Raw genomic sequence first — 19,207 nt, 5'->3', positions numbered from 1 at the left:
AAAGTTTACCATTTTAGAAATAAATACCATCTTTAAAATAATTATAATACTTTTATAAGTATTATGAATTAAGTATTATGACATCCTTCTTAATTTGGCATCATGTCATAGTGAGCCTCTAATCCTTAATGTTGACGCAGTGCAAAATAATAGTAGGTCCAAGACCAACACTGATCAACTTAAATAAATTTCTCTAGGTGCAACTGTCCAGCTAGTTAGTGAATTTTCTTAATATGTCCATAATTATAAATTGTTTTCACAATGATATACTTACAAATATCACAGCCAAAAAAGTAGTAGTCAGGTACCAAATGTTGTTACATACATTATAATTATTCAGAGCAACCCAAGGGGAAAAAATAATTCTGATTACCTGGGCTTTTCTGGTACATCAGAAGGATTACTGCAAAATGGTTCCTGGTAAATAGTTTCTGAAAGGTCATGATCCAACAAAGTTGCCATAATTTCTTCCCTGCTTGGTGGGGACATAAGTGGTTTCAGAATGTGAGCAGTTCGAGGGGTGAAACTGCCATTTTTAGATTGTGAGGGAGAGCTGGTAGACCTTGGTGAACTATCAGGAGTTGGTGTCAACATATCATTGTTTCTTGAAACATACAATTCCAAATCTTCAGAGGCTGCATCTACAAGTTCACCATCAGGGGAAGATAGTATTGTAGTAAAAGAGGTATTGACTGCATCAAGAGACTGTCCCATTTCTTTTCTGGTATGACTTTGAATCCAGTCTGAATTGCCTGGCTGTGAGAGGCTAAGAAACACTTCTTTGCTTACTGAACTCCTATTCAATCTAGATTTTTCATTTAGACAATCCTCTGACTGCTGGACACAGAAAGACTCCATTATTGAATTAGGCCGAGTTGTTAGAGGATGAAAGGTATTTTTCCACTGATTGTGGCGATGATTCTCATTGCTATCTACGGATGATTTCTCAAACAATTCAGGACTTAGAGTACCAGATCTAATCCATGAGGTTGAGTCTGAGGCATGATGTTTGTCTTCATCACACTTCTGGTTATCATGACTTAAAAATTCAGTTTTTTCTACAGTTTGTCCTGGGAAAAGATCCTGAACTGCATCACTCAGGAACTTTTGAGGCAAATTCTGATCAGCTGGGACAAACTGACTTCCAGAATAAAAGCTACAAAATCCAGTTTGACCTATTGTATTAATATCAAAATTATAATTATGTTCAGGAGACAAGCTATCTTCAAGTGAATAACAACTTTCAAATCCTGGATCTGAAAAAAAGATGGGACTATCATCCGATAGGGAGTTATCCAACTGGCCAGAGGTTGGTAAATTCAGAGAGTCTACTTTAAGAAGTTTGGGAATTTTTTCTTTAGGTTTTGTACTTCTGGGAGTTCGAGGTTTTCTTGGAGATGTTACTGATCGTGTTCGTTTAATTGATTTGTTATGCTCAAGGGAATGAGAGATATTTTTGTTTGGTTGCTGTTTATTAGATAATGGGTCTTGCATACTATTTGCATTCTGTGCTTTCTGCTGTCTTTTCTGTAACAATTCTTTTAGAACTGCCAGTCCAGACTGTCCTTCACCAAACGTTGAAGGTGTTGACACATTTCGATTTCTACACTGAGAAAGTGCTTTGGTTTGTGAAATTGCTTCTGACAATGACCTTTGCTTTACCCTTTCAGGTTTAAAATTTGACATATCTAAAATAAATCCCCTTTGATTTTGCTCCCATGTTATTTGTTTGATTGGGCTTCTCAAGGAAGTTACAAAGCAATTATTAGGCATCTGACTTTCCTCTGAAGCTGCTTTACCTGGAGAAAAAATTTCACTGTGCTTTGACTGTTCTGCCATGCACACAATCTGCTGCTGACTGTCTTTGCAATGCAAAAAATTAGGGGCATACGTCTGGTCTGGCTTTGATTCTACGGAATTACGATATTCGTTTAACTTTCCAAGAGATGACAAATAGTTTTTTTGTACATTTGCATTCTCTTCTATCTTTGGAGACATGACACCAGAAGACATCTGTGTATTCTGTGCTACCTGAGACAAATGGTTTGAAAGGTCAAATATATTTCTTTGAATCAAGGTTGATTCTTTTAGAGTAAACATAGCATTTTGATTATGAGACTGCTGAACATTAATTTTTGAGATTCCAGGTCCCAAAGAACTACAAACAACTGATGAATGCAAATCATCTTGTGGACTGGGGAATGCCTGCAAATCTACAGGCTTCTTGCTTTCTAGGAAAGAAGAAAAGCAGCCAGATAAATTCTGTTGTGCATGAATTCCAGTGGGGAGGGGAGCAGAAAGGGGATGATCTATAGCAGAGCCCATTAGTGACACATCTTTCTGATTAAAAAGTAGTTGAGAGCCTCCAGAACTATTTGAGGTCTCAGACACATTCTGATGTTTCAGCACGAACTTAACTTCTGCACCAGCTTGAGATTTTAATTTCTCATCTTTTAGTGTTATGTGTTTTCTTGGTGTAGTTTTCTCGTTTACTTTTTGTTTCTGTTTTGCTCTTGGTTTCTTTTTTCCATCATCTACTAGTTTATTTGTCTGATTTCGTTTGTTCCTTTTCTTAGTAACTACAGAGGGATTAACAAGCTTTGTTTTTGATTTCTTAACCTGCGTTCTTGCTCGACTATTTTTTCCTATACGGGAATTAACAGTCTTGCTATTATATGCATTAGGACCCTTAAAAAGCATTGCTTCTTTATTGGCAGCAGCCATAATTTCTTCAGCTCTTGGATCTGTGGGAGACCAGCAGCGAGGTGGAGAAGAGTTTATGGGACTTGTGCTTCTCTCAGAAAGAAAACCTAGTTTAGACATAACATCACTATAATTTAAGTCACAGTCTTCGGTTTCAGCATTGTAAGATGGTGAGGGGGGAGAAAGAATAGCATGTGACCGTTTTTTCCTGAAAGACAAAGTTCTTTTAATATTTTCACTGTTTGTCCTTTGTTGCTTACCAGTTTTTTTCTTAGCAGACTTATGTTTTGATTTTCTTCTGTGACTTTTCTTTGGTGTTAGTGGATAAATAGGATATTTGGTTGCAGGGGAGTCAGGAACTTTTGGCCAAAAATCCTTCAAAGGTGCAAGCTTTTTATACAGTTCCATTTTTTCTTCTGTTAATATTACTTGTTTTTCTTTAGAGTCTATTTTTCCTAGCTTTACAAGCATATTTTTCCTCCCTCTAAATCTATTAATGATAATATACTTTATGATGACAGGGGGCAGCTTTTTAGACATTTTTCTGCGTTTTCGAGATTTGAGAGTTCCATCTAAACTTTCACCAATTTCCATGGGATGAGGTAGGCTAATTTTTGAGTTGTGTGTTATAAAACTTGACTCACTATCTTCATTCTCATAATTTACCTTGCGTTTGGCTCTAAGTGTGTATTTATTTCCATACAATCCAAAGGACTGCTCAGTTTCTAAGGCTCCTTCTCCAAAGTGACAGTCTACAAAACTGTCTGTAGATGTTTTATTTTCAAAAGCTCCACGGCTGGCCTTAATTAAATCACTGGCCAATACGTTATCCTTCTCAGAATTACTATCACAAGGATTATTTTGTATACAATTATCTTTTGAGGATCCAGTCTCAGTAGTTCCGGCAGAATTCTCTCGATGACCTACAAGCTTCTTTTTATTCATTTTTAACCGGGACTGTTTATTGCTAGGATGTAGTTTATATGTGACAGGAGAGAGTTTTTGTGGCCTACTGAGACAATTAGAAAGAACAACACTGGGAAAAAACATATAATGTGCTGCTTGCTGGCTGAGGCTTGGTTTTTCTGGTTTATGTTCTTGAAATTCTTCATATCTAATTTTAAGTTTATTTAGTCCACTTTCATCAGCAATGCTATCAAGAGAATGCACCATAGTTCTATTCTCCCCTGAGCATGACAGCAATTCACAATTTTCAGTTAGTGATGAAGGGAATAAACTATTCAGAACTGTGCTGTTTCCTTTTTCATTTCCTTCAGAGGATAATTTACTTTTTGAATGATTTAAGTCAGAAAAGTTGAAAGAATTTTTGCCCAATGTATTTTCGTTAGTGTGACGGTTCATATGTATAAAAGGGGCATCCTTATCAATTTTTCTAATGTTTGTATACTTTCTACTTGGTACTTGTCTTGTAACAGATGGAATATCTTCTTCATAATCAAAAATACTACTTTCACAGGAAGATACTGGGAGGACATCTTTCTTACTACTCTCTTTGTGAGAGTTTTCTGAATGGACAGTACTGCTTAAAGACCCAGGGTATTTCATAGAGTAAGTGCTTTCATTTGCAAAAGAAGCAACTGAATGATCTAGACTTTTCTCTAGGTTGTTTGGCTGTGAAAGGTCTTCAATTAAATCTTCCTTGTTCAAAACATGGGAAGAAAGGGCACTTGTGTGTTTACACTGAAAGGTAATCTTAGCGGAAGATGGGGGTTCTAATGTAGCAGCATCTTTGTGAAAGATGGAAGGTTTTACTGATAGCTTGCTTGTTGCAATCACAGAAGAGTGGGTTCTAGAATTTTCATTGTTCAGTGGATTGTCTGAAATGGGGGAAAAAAGAATTTACTTCACTTCCACCCTTTTAATTTTTAAAATATTTTCCCATACCATGATACTATCACCATGAAAGAAATTATATGAAATTAAATTCGTATGTTTAAAACAGTTATCTCAACAAAAAGGTCATTCTTATCATTAGGATAATACCATAATCTAAAAAATCAAGAGTCAGTTACATTTGATTAGTAGTCATTATTTTAAACACATATTTCTTTGATCAGAAATAGATGATATCAATATTCATGTCTTTTGGGAGAATAAGGGGGAAAATACTGTCACCTTCAAAATTTTCCATTAAGTAACATGTCTTTGCATTATCACTTCAAATAAGCTGAGCATATTTCTTATAGTTTCCTATGCTACTTAAATGTTATGACGATAAACTGATTAAAGTTTATAAAGCTCTAAATCAGTGATTAATAAATGCTATACTCTTAGAAATGAGAAAAAATCATATATCTACATTCTCTCAAAAGAAATCATCCTGCAGAAGGACAAAATCTAACAGTATTGTCATAGCCTCACTTAGCCAACTATGTAGAGAGTGTGATTATATTTTTCAAAATCAAATATATTTTCTGCCCCTAAATAATGAAATACAGTAGACTACTTTACTTACCACTATTTTCATCTGCAGTTCCATCTAACTGAGGTATAGAAAGATTGGCTAGAAGCAAACTGTTATTACTCCATTCCATTTCTTCTTCTGAAGATGAATCATCTTCTTCTGTTGAGCTTCTATGGGTATTTCTGCACAGTGATCTAGAGAATATTAAGATTCACCAGTGAGTATGAGCCTTAGAAAAAAGCACGTCAGACTCAATTTGCCTAATTTGATCCTATAATAGTAAAACTGAATAAACAGGATCTGAAAATAACTTAAAAAAGAAAAGCAGATTTACTTTGCTTTGGTATCATGCCCTACCAAAAGTTATTGTAAGTAGACTGTATAATCCATTTCATGTGAGCCAGAAGACACCATCATTCCTGTATTCATAGCTCCACAATATCCTGGATTATCATATCTAATTATGTTCTTCCTTATATTCTCCCCCTCAGCTTATCATTAGATATACACATAATAGCTTGGGTGAGAACCTGGTAATTTCTAAAAAGGTGGCATCCTAGCATATTTTAAGAAGTCTATAAATACACAATCACTACATTATTAATTGGAAAAAATAAACAAAAAGATAGGCAAGGGGGTATTCAGGTCAGGGCTGAAAGAGCAAATAAAAGGGATCAGAGACAGGATAGGAAGCAGTACAGGTGTTGAGTCAATCCCAGCAGTGGCTATAAAGTAGGGTTGCTGAGGAATGCAGATGGACTGTGATACCCAGATGGATACTCTCCTGAAGTTTCATGTCATATTGATTTAAATTTTTCACTAGATCCTAGCTTGATACTTTCCCTTCTATCTGGATGGGCAAACTTACTTTCTATCCATACCTAATTTTTTCTTTCACTTGTCTTGAAAATTTGAAAATATTGCTTTATTATACATGGAACAGTTTTTCCATTAAGCCTTCCCCAAATCACAATTTGTCCTAAAATCACTCTTAAGAGATGAAAGAGTTATTAGAGGTCATCTAGTCTAGCTTTCTATGCAATGCAAAAATCTTATTTTTAACAGACCCTACAATCTCCACTTTTATATTCTCAGTATAAAGGGCTTGCTGTCTCACAGGGTAATCTTTTCTGTTATTAATGCCTCTAATTGTTAGTAATTTTCTTCCTATATTACACAAAAATCTTTCATTCCTGCCTTTGTGCTATGTAGCCATATGTAGCAAGGTCTATGCCATGTTCCACATGATAACCTTTAAAATATTTGAAGGCATTATCATTTGTTCCATAGTTCCTCTTTAATTAGACCAAACATTATCTATTCTTTCTCCTGTTCTTTAAAAGTGACAGTGTTAACAAATCCTTCTAGTTTTCTTCCTCTTCTTTCCCTTTCCTTTCCTTTTTCAGTATTCTTAAAATATGGTACTCAGGAGGAATATAATATTCAATATACAAGTATCAATAGAATTAAATGACTCCTCTTCTAGACAATATACTTCTATTATTCAATCTCTCTTTAATATACATGTATAAAATGTTCAGGATTGTTTTTCCAAGGTTAATCTGGGGTTGGTTTTCACAGAATTGGTCCAGTCAATGAACACACAAGCATTAATTAATCATGGGATAAACCAGGCCTATTATTTTAAACATGTTGGCACCACTGGGAACAAGGAGATGGTGATTTTATAAAAATGTTACATATCTGAATGTGTATCTACTTAATATGGGCATGAAAGTATAAATAGCTAAACCAGGTATAATCTAAGAAACTGTAGAAGAAATGCTAATAATAGGTTGAAGGTAAAAATCAAATGGACAATATCAAAACAAAACAATGAAAGAACAATGAAGAAAAAAACAAATGGAAGTAAGAAAAATGCATCATGAAATGCCACATGATCAAATAAAAATATCAGTCAACAAATTTAGCTAAAATATAGAAGAAGCAATCCTATTTATTATAGCAAGATTTAAATACATCAATAAATACTGTAATTATTTTACTAATAAAATCCAAAATCTGTCAGAATAATAAATGTTACCCCAGGTACAGCTGGTAGACAATAATCAAATTCACTGTTTTGGCAACCATACAACACTACAGATTTATTGTGCTCTTAATAAAGTAAAACTTATGACCTTCCCACAGAAATTGTTAAGCCCAGAATGAATCATAGGTCTATCTAGTCTATATTTGTGAAGCTGACTGATTGAACATAAAACCTATGACTCTACACTTTATTAGGCATCATCTTTTTAGTTTCAAGATATTTTCGAATCTATATTTTGTCATTCAATGAATTACCAATCTCCAATGTTTCTGACAATCTGAATTCAATCTAGCATGAAACGTGGCACACAGCAGCATTTAAGTGGTTTTTGAATGCAAAATCATGCAAGTTCTCTGTGAACCTACCTAATCAGTCACTATTACCACGTATACTCCTTATCCACAAGGATGCTATGTAAGACTTTGTTAAATATCTGGCTGAAATTAAGACTCAATATGATTATTACATTTCTCTAAGTAACCATATTTAAAATGGACATAAAGGCAGTAGAGCATGACTTGAACTCATGAAGGGTCTTGATATTCTCTGCTTCTCTAAGTGCCCACAAAGTGTTTAATAATCGTAAGTATCACCCCTATTACAGGGGAGCAGAACTAGAAGCAAGCAGACCAGTTAAAAAGTGATTTCATAGTATTCCAGATAAATAATAATGAAGGCTTAAACTGGATAGGCTTAACAACTAATAGAGGTGTAAAGGAGAGCAAATTAAATGACACTGAAGTTACAAACTTCCAGAAGTTGATGGCAAAGTGGTGTCATTCCAGAAATAAGAACCAGAGACACAAGAACAAAGCCATTTTATACCACTGTCTATTATCATTTAGGATTGCTTATGCTCCAAAAGATGTTGTTGTGGTTGAGGAATTTCTGAACAGGATATTTCATAAAAAGATTTATAAAGTTTATACAGAAAAAAATTGACAAAAATATTTATAGAATAGCTACAAGAAATTGTATGCCTTTCAACCCCCCCCCCTTTTTTTTAACAGATTAGGAAATATCAGCAAAAGGAATTTTTGTGACACTGCTGAGGGTCAAATCTATCAGGAAATAGAACATTGATTCTGTCTGGCTCAGGTAAAATTAGGTCTTCAAAGGTCAAGGAGCTGAGTCTTTGACCGATTTAACACTGTGACAGCAAAGGGAACTCAGTATGTGAAACTAGGAAGGAAGTATGAAATAATATTTCACAGGTTTGGAATTTCCTACTCACAGAATAAAAATGGAATTCTTTGTAGGAGCATACTGTGAAAATATAGAAGAGAGGGTTCTGATATAAACTCAGATAACAGGAGATGGTATCAGAAAATTTATTTTTTTATATCAGGTAATGTTGAGAAACTAGAGCTACATTACATATATACTTATAATACTATATATGTATATATGTAATACATATGTGTGTAAATATGATATATAGGTTAATCTCATTCATCTTTCAAAAACAGACTTTAGAAGTTTTAGTACTGCCTACAGAAGTTTGAAGTAGAGGCACACTCAGTGTTTTAAGCTCAAAGGCCCAATTTTTTTCCACACACAGAGCATACAGCTCAGGGGCAGACTCAAATCAATCAAGCTCACAAGAAACTGATTTAGAAAAACACACTGCCAAGGAGAGTGGCCAAGATGGCAGAGTAGGACACTAAGCTCACCTCCTCTCACGAGCATACCAAAATCATAACTAACTGCAGAACAATCATTGATGAAAAAGACAGGAACGCACAAGAAAAGATCTTCTACAACTAAAGACATAAAGAAGGAACCACAGTGAGCTGCGTATGAGGGGTAGACTTACAGTATAATCAAGTCCCATACCGCTTGGGTGGGGGACCCACAAACTGGAGAATAATTATATTAGAGAGGTTTGAGCCCCATGTCAGCTCCCCCAGCCTAGAGGTCTGGCATTGGAAACAGGAGCCACCAGAGCATTTGGTTTTGAAGGCCAGCAGGGCTTGATTGCAGAAACTCTGCAGGATTGGGGGAAACAGAGACTTCGGTCTTAAACAGCGCACACAAAATCTCACACACACTGGGACCAAGAGCAAAAACAGTAATTTGATAGGAGCCTGGGCCAGACCTACCTGCTGGTCTGGGAGGGTCTCCTGGGGAAGCAGGGGGTAGCTGTGTCTCACCCTGGGACACAGGCACTGGTGGCAGACATATCGGGGAGCATTCATCTGTGTGAACTCTCCTGGAGGTTGACATCTTGGCACCAAGACCTAGGCCCACCCAACAGCCTTTAGGTTCCAGTGCTGGGACGCCTCAGGCTAACAACAAACTGGGTGGGGACATAGCCCCATCCATCAGCAGACAGGCTGCATAAGGACTTCCTGAGCCCACAGCCACCTCTAGACGAGGCGCTAAACACAGTCCTGCCCACCAGCGGGTCAAGACCGAGCTCCAACCACCAGTGGGCAGGCACTGGCCCCTCCCAACAGGAAGCCTGTACAAGCCTCCAGACCAGCCTCACACACCGGGAGGCAGACACCAGCAGCAAGAAAACTTCAAGCAAGACCAAGTCTGCAAATGCAGACTAGACACTACCCTGGGACCACCTGGACCTGGGCCCTTGAGTGATGAGAGGGGAGTGCACTGCTGGGATGCATACAACATCTCCTACAATGGGCCACTTCTCCAAGGTTGAGAAATGTAACTAACCTACCACATACATAAAAATACAAATAGCAATTTAGACAAAATGAGAAGACAGAGGAATATGTTTCACATGAAGGAAAAAGATAAAACCCCAGAAGAAGAACTAAGTGACATGGAGATAGGCAGTCTACCTGAGGAAGAGTTCAGAGTGATGATCAAAAAACTCAGGAGAAGAATGGATGCAGATAATGAGAAATTAGAAGTTTTTAAAAAAGAATTAGAAAATATAAAGAGCAATCAAACAGAATTGACGAATATAACTGAAAAGAAAAAAACACAAGAAGGAATCAACAGTGGACTAAATGAGGAAGAAAAATGGATCACTGAACTGGAAGACAAAGTACTGGAAATCACTGCTGCTGAACAGAAAAAAGAAAAAAGAAAAAAAAAAAAAGACATGAGGACAGTTTAAGAGACCTCTAGGACAACATCAAGAGTGCTAATTTTTGCATTATAGGGGTCCAGAAGGAGAAGACAGAGAGCAAGAGCATGAGAGAATATTTGAAGAGAACAGGATTAACCCAAGGAGGAACACACTGAGACACACAGTAATCAAACTGACAAAAATTAAAGATAAAATATTAAAAACAACATGGGAAAAGCAACAAATAACATACAAGGGTACTCCCATAAGGCTATCAGCTGATTTTTCAGCAGAAACTCTGCAGGCCAGAAGGAAGTGGCACAATATACTTAAAAGTGATGAAAGAGAAAAACCTACACCCAAGAATACTCTACCCAGCAAAGTTCTTTGATTTGACGGAGAAATCAAAAGCTTTATAGACAAGCAAAAGCCAGAAGAATTCAGCACCACCAAACCAACTTTACAACAAATGCTAAAGGAACTTCTCTAGGCAGAAAAGGCTACAACTGGAAGAAAGAAAATGACAAAATGGAAAAGCTCACTGGTAAAAGCAAACATACAACAAAGGTAGGAAATCATCCACACACAAAGCTAGTAGGGAGGTTAAAAGACAAAAGTAGTAAAATCAGTTGTATCCACAATAAGCAGTTACGGTATACATAAAACAATTACATGTAAAATATAATATCAAAAATAGTAATCATGACAGGAGGAGAGTACAAATACAGAGTGTATCTAAAATGCATTTGAAATTAAGAGATCAGCAACTCAAAATAAGCATGTATGTATACAGACTGCTATACAAAAATCTCATGGTAACCACAAAACAAAAAAACTATAATATACACACAAAAAAGAAAAAGGAATCCAAACATAACACTAAAGACAGTCATCAAATCACAAGAGAACAAAAGAAAGGGGAAAAAAAGACCTACAAAAACAAATCCAAAACAATTAACAAAATGGCAATAAGAACATATATATCAGTGAATACCTTAAATGAAAGCGGACTAAATGCTCTAACCAAAAGACACAGACTGGCTGAATGGATACAAAAACAGGACCTGTATATATGATGCCTACAAGAGACTCACTTCAGATCCAGAGACACATACAGACTGAAAGTGAGGGTATGGAAAGAGGTATTCCACACAAATGGAAATCAAAGGAAAGCCAGAGTCGCAATACTTACATCAGACAAAATAGACTTTAAAATAAAGATGTTATAAGAGACAAAGAAGGATACTACATAATGATCAAAGGATCAATCCAAGAAGATACAACAATTACAAATATATATGCACCCAACATAGGAGCACCTCAAAATATAAAGCAAATGTTAACAGGCATAAAAGGAGAAATTGACAGGAACAGAATAATAGTGGGAGACTTTAACACCTCACTTTCATCAATGGACAGATCATCCAGACAGAAAACCAGTAAGGAAACACAGGCCTTAAATGACATACTAGACCAGATGCACTTAACTGATATATATAGGGCACTCCATCCAAAAGCAACAGAATACACATTCTTCTCAAGTGCACATAGAACATTTTCAAGGATATATCACATAATGGACCACAAAGCAAGCCTTGGTAAATCTGAGAAAACTGAAATCATATCCAGCATCTTTCCCAACCACAACACTATGAGGCTAGAAATCAATTACAAGAAAAAAACTGCAAAAACCACAAACATACAGAGGCTAAAAAATATGCTACTAAACAACTAATGAATCACTGAATAAGTCAAAGAGGAAATCTAAAAATATCTAAAGTCAAATGCAAATACTACGATCCAAAACTTATGGGATGCAGCAAAAGCAGTTCTAAGATAGAAGTTTATAATGATAACCATACAAGCTTACCCCAGGAAACAAGAAAAATCTCAAATAAACAACCTAATCTTACACCTAAATTAAGTAGAGAAAGAAGAACAAACAAAACACAAAGTTAGTAGAGGGAAAGAAATCATAAGGATCAGAGCAGAAATAAAGGAAATAGAGACTAAAAACACAATAGAAAAGATCAATGAAACTAAGAAGCTGGTTCTTTGAAAAGATAAACAAAATCGATAAACCTTCAGCCAGATTCATCAAGAGAAAAAGGGAGAGGGCCCAAATCAATAAAATCAGAAATGAAAAAGGAGAAGATACAACTGACACCACAGAAATACAAAGGATCATAGGAGACTACTACAAGAAACTACTCGCCAATAAAATGGACAACTTAAAAGAAATGCAAACACTTCCCTGGTGGTCCAGTGGCTGGGACTCCACACTCCCAACACAGGGGGCCCAGGTTCAATCCCTGGTCATGGAACTAGATCCCGCATACCGCAACTAAGACCTGACGCAGCTAAATAAATAAATAAATATTTTTTTTAAAAAAAGAAATGGAAATAGAAAAGATGAGCAGACCAATTACCAGTATTGAAATTGAGTCAGTAATTTTAAAACTCTCAAGAAACAAAAGTCCAGGACCAGACGGCTTCACTGGTGAATTCTACCTAATATTTAGAGAAGAGTGAACACCCACACTTCAGAAACTACTCCAAAAAACTGCAGAGGAAGGAATGCTTTCACACTCATTCTATGAGGCCACCATCACCCTGATACAAAAACCAGACAAAGATATCACATAAAAAGAAAATTATAGGCCAATATTACTGATGAACATAGGTGCAAAAATCCTCAATAAAATACTTGCAAGCTGACTCCAACAATACATTAAATACCATACACCATGATCAAGTGGGATTTACCCCAGGGATGCAAGGATTTTTCAATATATGCAAATCAATCAATGTAATATACCACATTAACCAACTGAAGAATCAAAATCATGATCATGATCAAAAAATATGATCATCTCAATAGATGCAGAAAAAGCTTCTGATAAAATTCAACATCAATTTATGATAAAAACTCTCCAGAAAGTTGGCATAGACAGAACACACCTTAACAAAATAAAGGCCATATATAACAAACCCATACCTAACATCATACTAAATGGTTAAAAGCTGAAAGCATTTCCTCTAAGATCAGGAACAAGACAAGGATACTCACTCTTGCCACTTTTATTCAACATAGTTTTGGAAGTCCCAGCACAGCAATCAGAGAAGAAAAAGAAAAAAAGGGATTCAAATTGGAAAAGAAGTAAAACTGTCACTGTTTGCAGATGACACGGTGCTATACATAGAAAATCCAAAAGATGCCACCAAAAAACTGCTAGAGCTCAACAATGAATTTGGTAAAGTTGCAGGATACAAAATTAATACCAGAAATCTGTTGCATTTCTATACGCTTACAATGAAAGATCAGATAGAGAGGACTTGCCTGGGGGCACAGTGGTTAAGAATCCACCTGACAATGCAAGGGACACGGGTTTGATCCCTGGTCTGGGAAGATCCCACATGCTGCAGAGCAACTAAGCCCATGCACCACAACTACTGAGCTTGTGCTCTGGAGCCCGTGAGCCACAACTACTGAAGCCCGCATGCCTACAGTCTGCGCTGCACAACAAGAGAAGCCACCGTGATGAGAAGTCTGCGCACTGCAACAAAGAGTAGCCCCCGCTTGCCACAACTAGAGAAAGCCCACTCACAGCAACAAAGACCCAAAAATAAATAAATAAATGTATATATTTTACAAAAAAGATCAGAAAGAGAAATTAAAGAAACAACTCCATTTACCAGCACAGCAAAAAGAATAAAATATCTAGGAATAAACCTACCTAAGGAGGCAAAAGACCTGTACTCCAAAAAATATGATGCTGATGAAAGAAACTGAAGATGACACAAACAGCTGGAAAAATACACTGTGTTCTTGGATTGACAGAATCAATGTTGTTAAAAATGACCATCTACCCAAAACAATCTACAGATTCAATACAATCCCTACCAAATTACCAATAACATTTTTCAGAGAACTGGAACAAAAAACTTTAAAATTTGTACAGAAACACAAAGGACCCCAAAGAGCCAAACAATCTTGAGAAGGAAGAACAGAGCTGGAGAAATCAGGCTCCCTTACTTCAGAGTATACCACAAAACTACAGTAATCAAAACAGTATGGTACTGGCACAAAAACACACACACAGATCAATGGTACTGGACAGAAAGTCCAGAAATACACTCATGCACTTAAGGTCAATTAATCTACAACACAGGAGGCAAGAATATACAACAGAGGACTTCCCTGGTGGCGCAGTGGTTGAGAGTCCGCTGGCTGATGCAAGGGACACGGGTTCGTGCCCTGGTCTGGGAAGAACCCACATGCTGCGGAGCAGCTGGGCCCGTGAGCTATGGCTGCTGAGCCTGCACATCTGGAGCCTGTGCTCCACAATGGGAGAGGCCACAACAGTGAGAGGCCCGTGTACTGCCAAAAAAAAAAAAAAAAAAGAATATACAACAGAGAAAAAGGCAGTCTCTTCAACAAGTGGTGCTGGGAAAACTGGACAGCTACATGCAAAAGAATGAAATTAGAACATTCTCTACACCATTTACAAAAATAAACTCAAAATGGATCAAAGACCTGAATGTGAGACTGAATACTATAAAACTCCTAGAGGAAAACATAGCACAGTCTTTGACATAAATTGCAGCAAAATTTTTTTGGATCCATCTCTTAGAGTAATAGAAATAAAAACAAAAATAAACAAATGGGATCTAACTAAACTTAAAAGCTTTTGCACAGCAAAGGAAACCACAAACAAAATGAAAAGACAACCTATGGAATGGGAGAAAATATCTGCAAATGATGCGACCAACAAGGGCTTAATTTCCAAAATATACAAACAGCTCATGCAGCTTAATATAAAAAAAAACAACAGGGCTTCCCTGGTGGTGCAGTGGGTTAAGCATCCGCTGGCCAATGCAGGGGACACAGGTTCAAGCCCTGGTCCAGGAATATCCCATGTGCCATGGAGCAACTAAGCCCATGCCACAACTACTGAGCCTGCATTCTAGAGCCCACGAGCCACAACTACTGAAGCCTGCGCATCTAGAGCCCATGCTCTGCAACAAGAAAAGCCACCACAACGAGAAGCCTACGCAACACAACAAACAGTAGCCTTCACTCACCGCAACTAGAGAAAGCCCACACGCAGCAACGAGGACCCAACGCAGCCATAAATAAATAAATTTAAAATAAAATGAATAAACATTTTAAAAGAAATTTTAAAAACCAAACAATCCAATCAAACAATCAGCAGAAGACCTAAACAGACATTTCTCCAAAGAAGACATACAGATGGCCAACAGGCACATGAAAAGATGCTAAATATCACTAATTGTTGGAGAAATCCAAATCGAAACTACAATAAGGTATCACTTCACAGCAGTCAGAACTTCCGTCATTAAAAAGTCTACAAATAATAAATGCTGCAGAGGGTGTGGAGAAAAAGGAACCCTCCTACACTGTTGGTGGGAATGTAGATTGGTGCAGCCACTATGGAGAACAGTATGGAGGTGGTTTAAAATACTAAAAATAGAGCTACCATATGATTCTGCAATCCCACTCCTGGACATATATCTGGAGAAAACTCTAGTTCAAAAAGATACATGCACCCCAATGTTCACAGCAGCACTATTCAGAATAGCCAAGACATGGAAGCCACCTAAGTGTCAATCGACAGATGAATGGGGAAAGAAGATGTAGGATAAATATACACACACACACACACACACACACACACACACACACACGTGTATACATATATATGAATATTACTCAGCCATAAAAAAGAATGAAATAATGCCACCTGCAGCAGCATGGATGGACTAAGTCAGAGAAAGACAAATATCATATAATATCACTTATATGTGGAATCTAAAATATGATACAAATGGGGACTTCCCTGGTGGTCCAGTGGGTAAGACGCCACACTCCAAATGCAGGGGGCCCAGGTGTGATCCCTGGTCAGGGAGCTAGATCCCACATGCCATAACTAAGAAGTCTGCATGCCATAACTAAGACCCCATATGCTGCAACTAAAGATCCTGCATGCCACAATGAAGATCCTGCGTGCCACAACTAAGATCCAGCACAGCCAAAATAAATAAATAAATTTTAAAAATATGATACGAATGAATTTATTTACAAAACAGAAAGACTCACAGACATAGAAAACAAACTTATGGTTACCAAAGGGGACAGTGGGGGGGAGGGGAGATTAGGAATTTGGGATTAACATATACGTACTACTTTATGTAAAACAGATAAATAATAAGGGCCTACTGTATAGCACAGGGAACTATATTCAATATCTTATAATAATCTATAATGGAAAAGAATCTGAAAAAGAATATATATATAAAAAACTGAATCACTCTGCTATACATCTGAAACTAACACAACATTGTAAATTAACTATACTTAAAAAAAAAAGGTTAAAATGTAAAAAGGAAAGAAAAAAAGAAAACCACACTGCCATCTTACTCATTTTCTTTGAGAAATGGAACAGAATATCAGTTACTGCTTCTGACATTCATTCATTCATTAATATTTAACTCCTTCAATCTAATCAGACCTAGAAGCCATTCCTTGTCTTCAAGCTGACTCTATATTTGTTGCTCTAACCCATAAGAGTTTAACTCTCAAAGGGCATTCTTTTTTCCTCAAGTTCTGAGATAAGGAGGCACTTCTATTTTGCCCCATTTATGACCCACATATTACTATTATATATATAGACAGATGATTTCTAAGTTAAGTTTATGAGGAGAGCACAAATTGGAGCAAGGTAATCAAAAGACACAAACTTTGTTATAAGACAAATAAGTACTAGGGATATAATGTACAACACGGTGACTATAGTTACCACTGCTGTATGATACATATGTACGTATGTATATATATGCTGTACGTATGATATGTATGAAAGTTCTCATTACAAGGAGATAAAAAGTTTCCCCCATTTCTTTTTATTGTAATTATATGAGATGATGGTAATTAATTACCACAACTAAACCTGTTGTGGTAATTAATTCATAATATATGCAAATCAAACCATTATGCTGTACATTGAAAATTCATACAGTGGTGTATATCAATTACATCTTGTTAATAATAGAAAAAAATAAAGTTAGGTTTAATCTTTTTAAATGTACCAAAATTTTATTTTGCTTGGAATATAAAGTTTACACACTATTTAAAAGAGATTTCAAAGAAGTCAATTTAGTTTATTAGGTATTTTTTATTATGAATAATAGTAAGAAATAATTTCTGATTAAAGAACAATGATAATGACCAAAGGTAAAGCAACTGAAATAACTAAAAAGTTACCTCTTTTTGGCACAATGTTCTTCAATATTGCTGTCCCATCTCTGAGACATTACTAAACTAAGCTCCATTTCTTCTTTTTCAATCTGTGGTTCATTTTCTTCATCATCACTATTTTGAGGATTTTTACTGTTTCCAAACGAACGACATGATGATGGCATCCTATTTCTTCCCCCCTGATATCCGTCATTTTCCAAACCAGCAAGAAGATGTACCAGAGCCTCATCAGGACTACTGTCCACTATAAAACAAGTGAAGCATCACCAACAAACAACTTAAATTTTCCTAATAATTCAATAATTCAGATCAATTATATATAAAACAACAACAAGAACCACAGATGTTGGCACATGCTGAAAGGATACAGCTGGTACAAAGATTTATGTATTGATGTAGTTCTTCCATTAAAGTGTAATCTTTGGACCACCTGCATTACAAATGATTTTGTGTCCTGAAAAAGAAAATTCCCAGACACCATCTCACACCTACTGAATTAGAATTTCTGATGTAAGGCCCAGGAATTTGCATGTTAACAAGTTGCTCAATCTCCTACTGCACAAGCAAGGTTGAGGAGCACTAAACCAAATATAATCACAAGTGATCAAACTAAATATAAAATATATAATAAATATATGAATTAATGCTAAGGAAGTGCCTTAAAAATGATAATGTGAACACCTTATCCCTCTCTTAAGCTGTATTTAGCTCACAGGACAGTCAAACAAAACCTGTAGTTGCAAAACACAAGAGAGCTTTAAAAGTGATTAATAACATTACTTAAAAACCTTGAAGACCACCACTGAAATATCACCATCATGTGCACTAGGGTTGCTAAAATCAAAAACAGATAATAACAAGTGTTGACAAGGATGTGAAGAAATTGGAGCCCTCATACACTGCTGGTCGAATTGTACAATGGTGCAGTTGCTTTGGGGAAAAAAAGTTTGGCAGCTACTCAAAATGCTAAACACAGAGTTACCAGAGGACCCAGTAATTCCATTCTTAGGTATGTATCCAAGAGAAGTGAAAACATATGTCCACACGAAAACCTATACATGAATAATCATAGCATCATTACCCCAATGGCCAAAAAAGTGGAAACAACCCAAATATCCATCAACTGAAAGATGGAAAAATGAAATATGGTATATATCCATATGATGCAACATTATTCAATAGTAAAAAGGAATGCAATACTGACATGTACCTCAACATGAATGGATCTTGAAAACATTATGCTAAGTGAAAGAATAAAGAAACAAAAGGTTATATAATTCTGTTTATATGAAATGCCGAAAATAGGTAAATCCAGCAAAAGAGAAAATAGATTAGAGGTTGCCAGAGGCTGAGAGGAATGAAAAATGGGAAGTGACTACAAATGGGTATTGCATTTCTTTTTAGGGTGATAAAAATGTCCTGGAAAAAAAAAAAAAGTCCTGGAATTAGATAGTGGAAATGGTTGCGTAAATACCTGAAATGCTAAAAACCACTGAACTGTACATGTTAGAAGGTGAGTTTTACAATATGTGAATTATTTCCCAATAAAAGCTATTATTTTTTAAAAAAAGATCATAAAGATGGAGGTTTGTTCTAATCTAGTACACAACCTTTTTCTCTGTAAAATGAGATAGTATATTCCCCATTTACTAAACTATTAAGTTTCAGGTTTTCTTTGTTGACATTAAACAAACTGGTTCAATCATG

At 36.2% G+C, this 19,207-nt stretch overlaps 1 protein-coding gene across 1 annotated transcript in view; it reads right to left on the bottom strand.

Moving 5' to 3' along the window:
- Positions 1 to 19,207, bottom strand: part of REV3L (REV3 like, DNA directed polymerase zeta catalytic subunit) — a 184,669-nt gene that overhangs the window by 76,285 nt on the left and 89,177 nt on the right. Inside the window, exons 11-13 of the mRNA XM_065888547.1 lie at positions 17,507 to 17,744; positions 5,180 to 5,322; positions 374 to 4,541 (exon numbers count right to left, since the gene is read on the bottom strand). Of these exons, the coding sequence (XP_065744619.1) occupies positions 374 to 4,541; positions 5,180 to 5,322; positions 17,507 to 17,744 (4,549 nt within the window). The remainder of the gene's footprint in view (positions 1 to 373; positions 4,542 to 5,179; positions 5,323 to 17,506; positions 17,745 to 19,207) is intronic.

This window comes from Phocoena phocoena, chromosome 12 (genome assembly GCF_963924675.1).
Source record: "Phocoena phocoena chromosome 12, mPhoPho1.1, whole genome shotgun sequence".
Classification (NCBI taxonomy): domain Eukaryota; kingdom Metazoa; phylum Chordata; class Mammalia; order Artiodactyla; family Phocoenidae; genus Phocoena; species Phocoena phocoena.
Note: the sequence above shows the minus strand (reverse complement) of the source record. Positions and strands in the feature narration are given on the sequence as shown.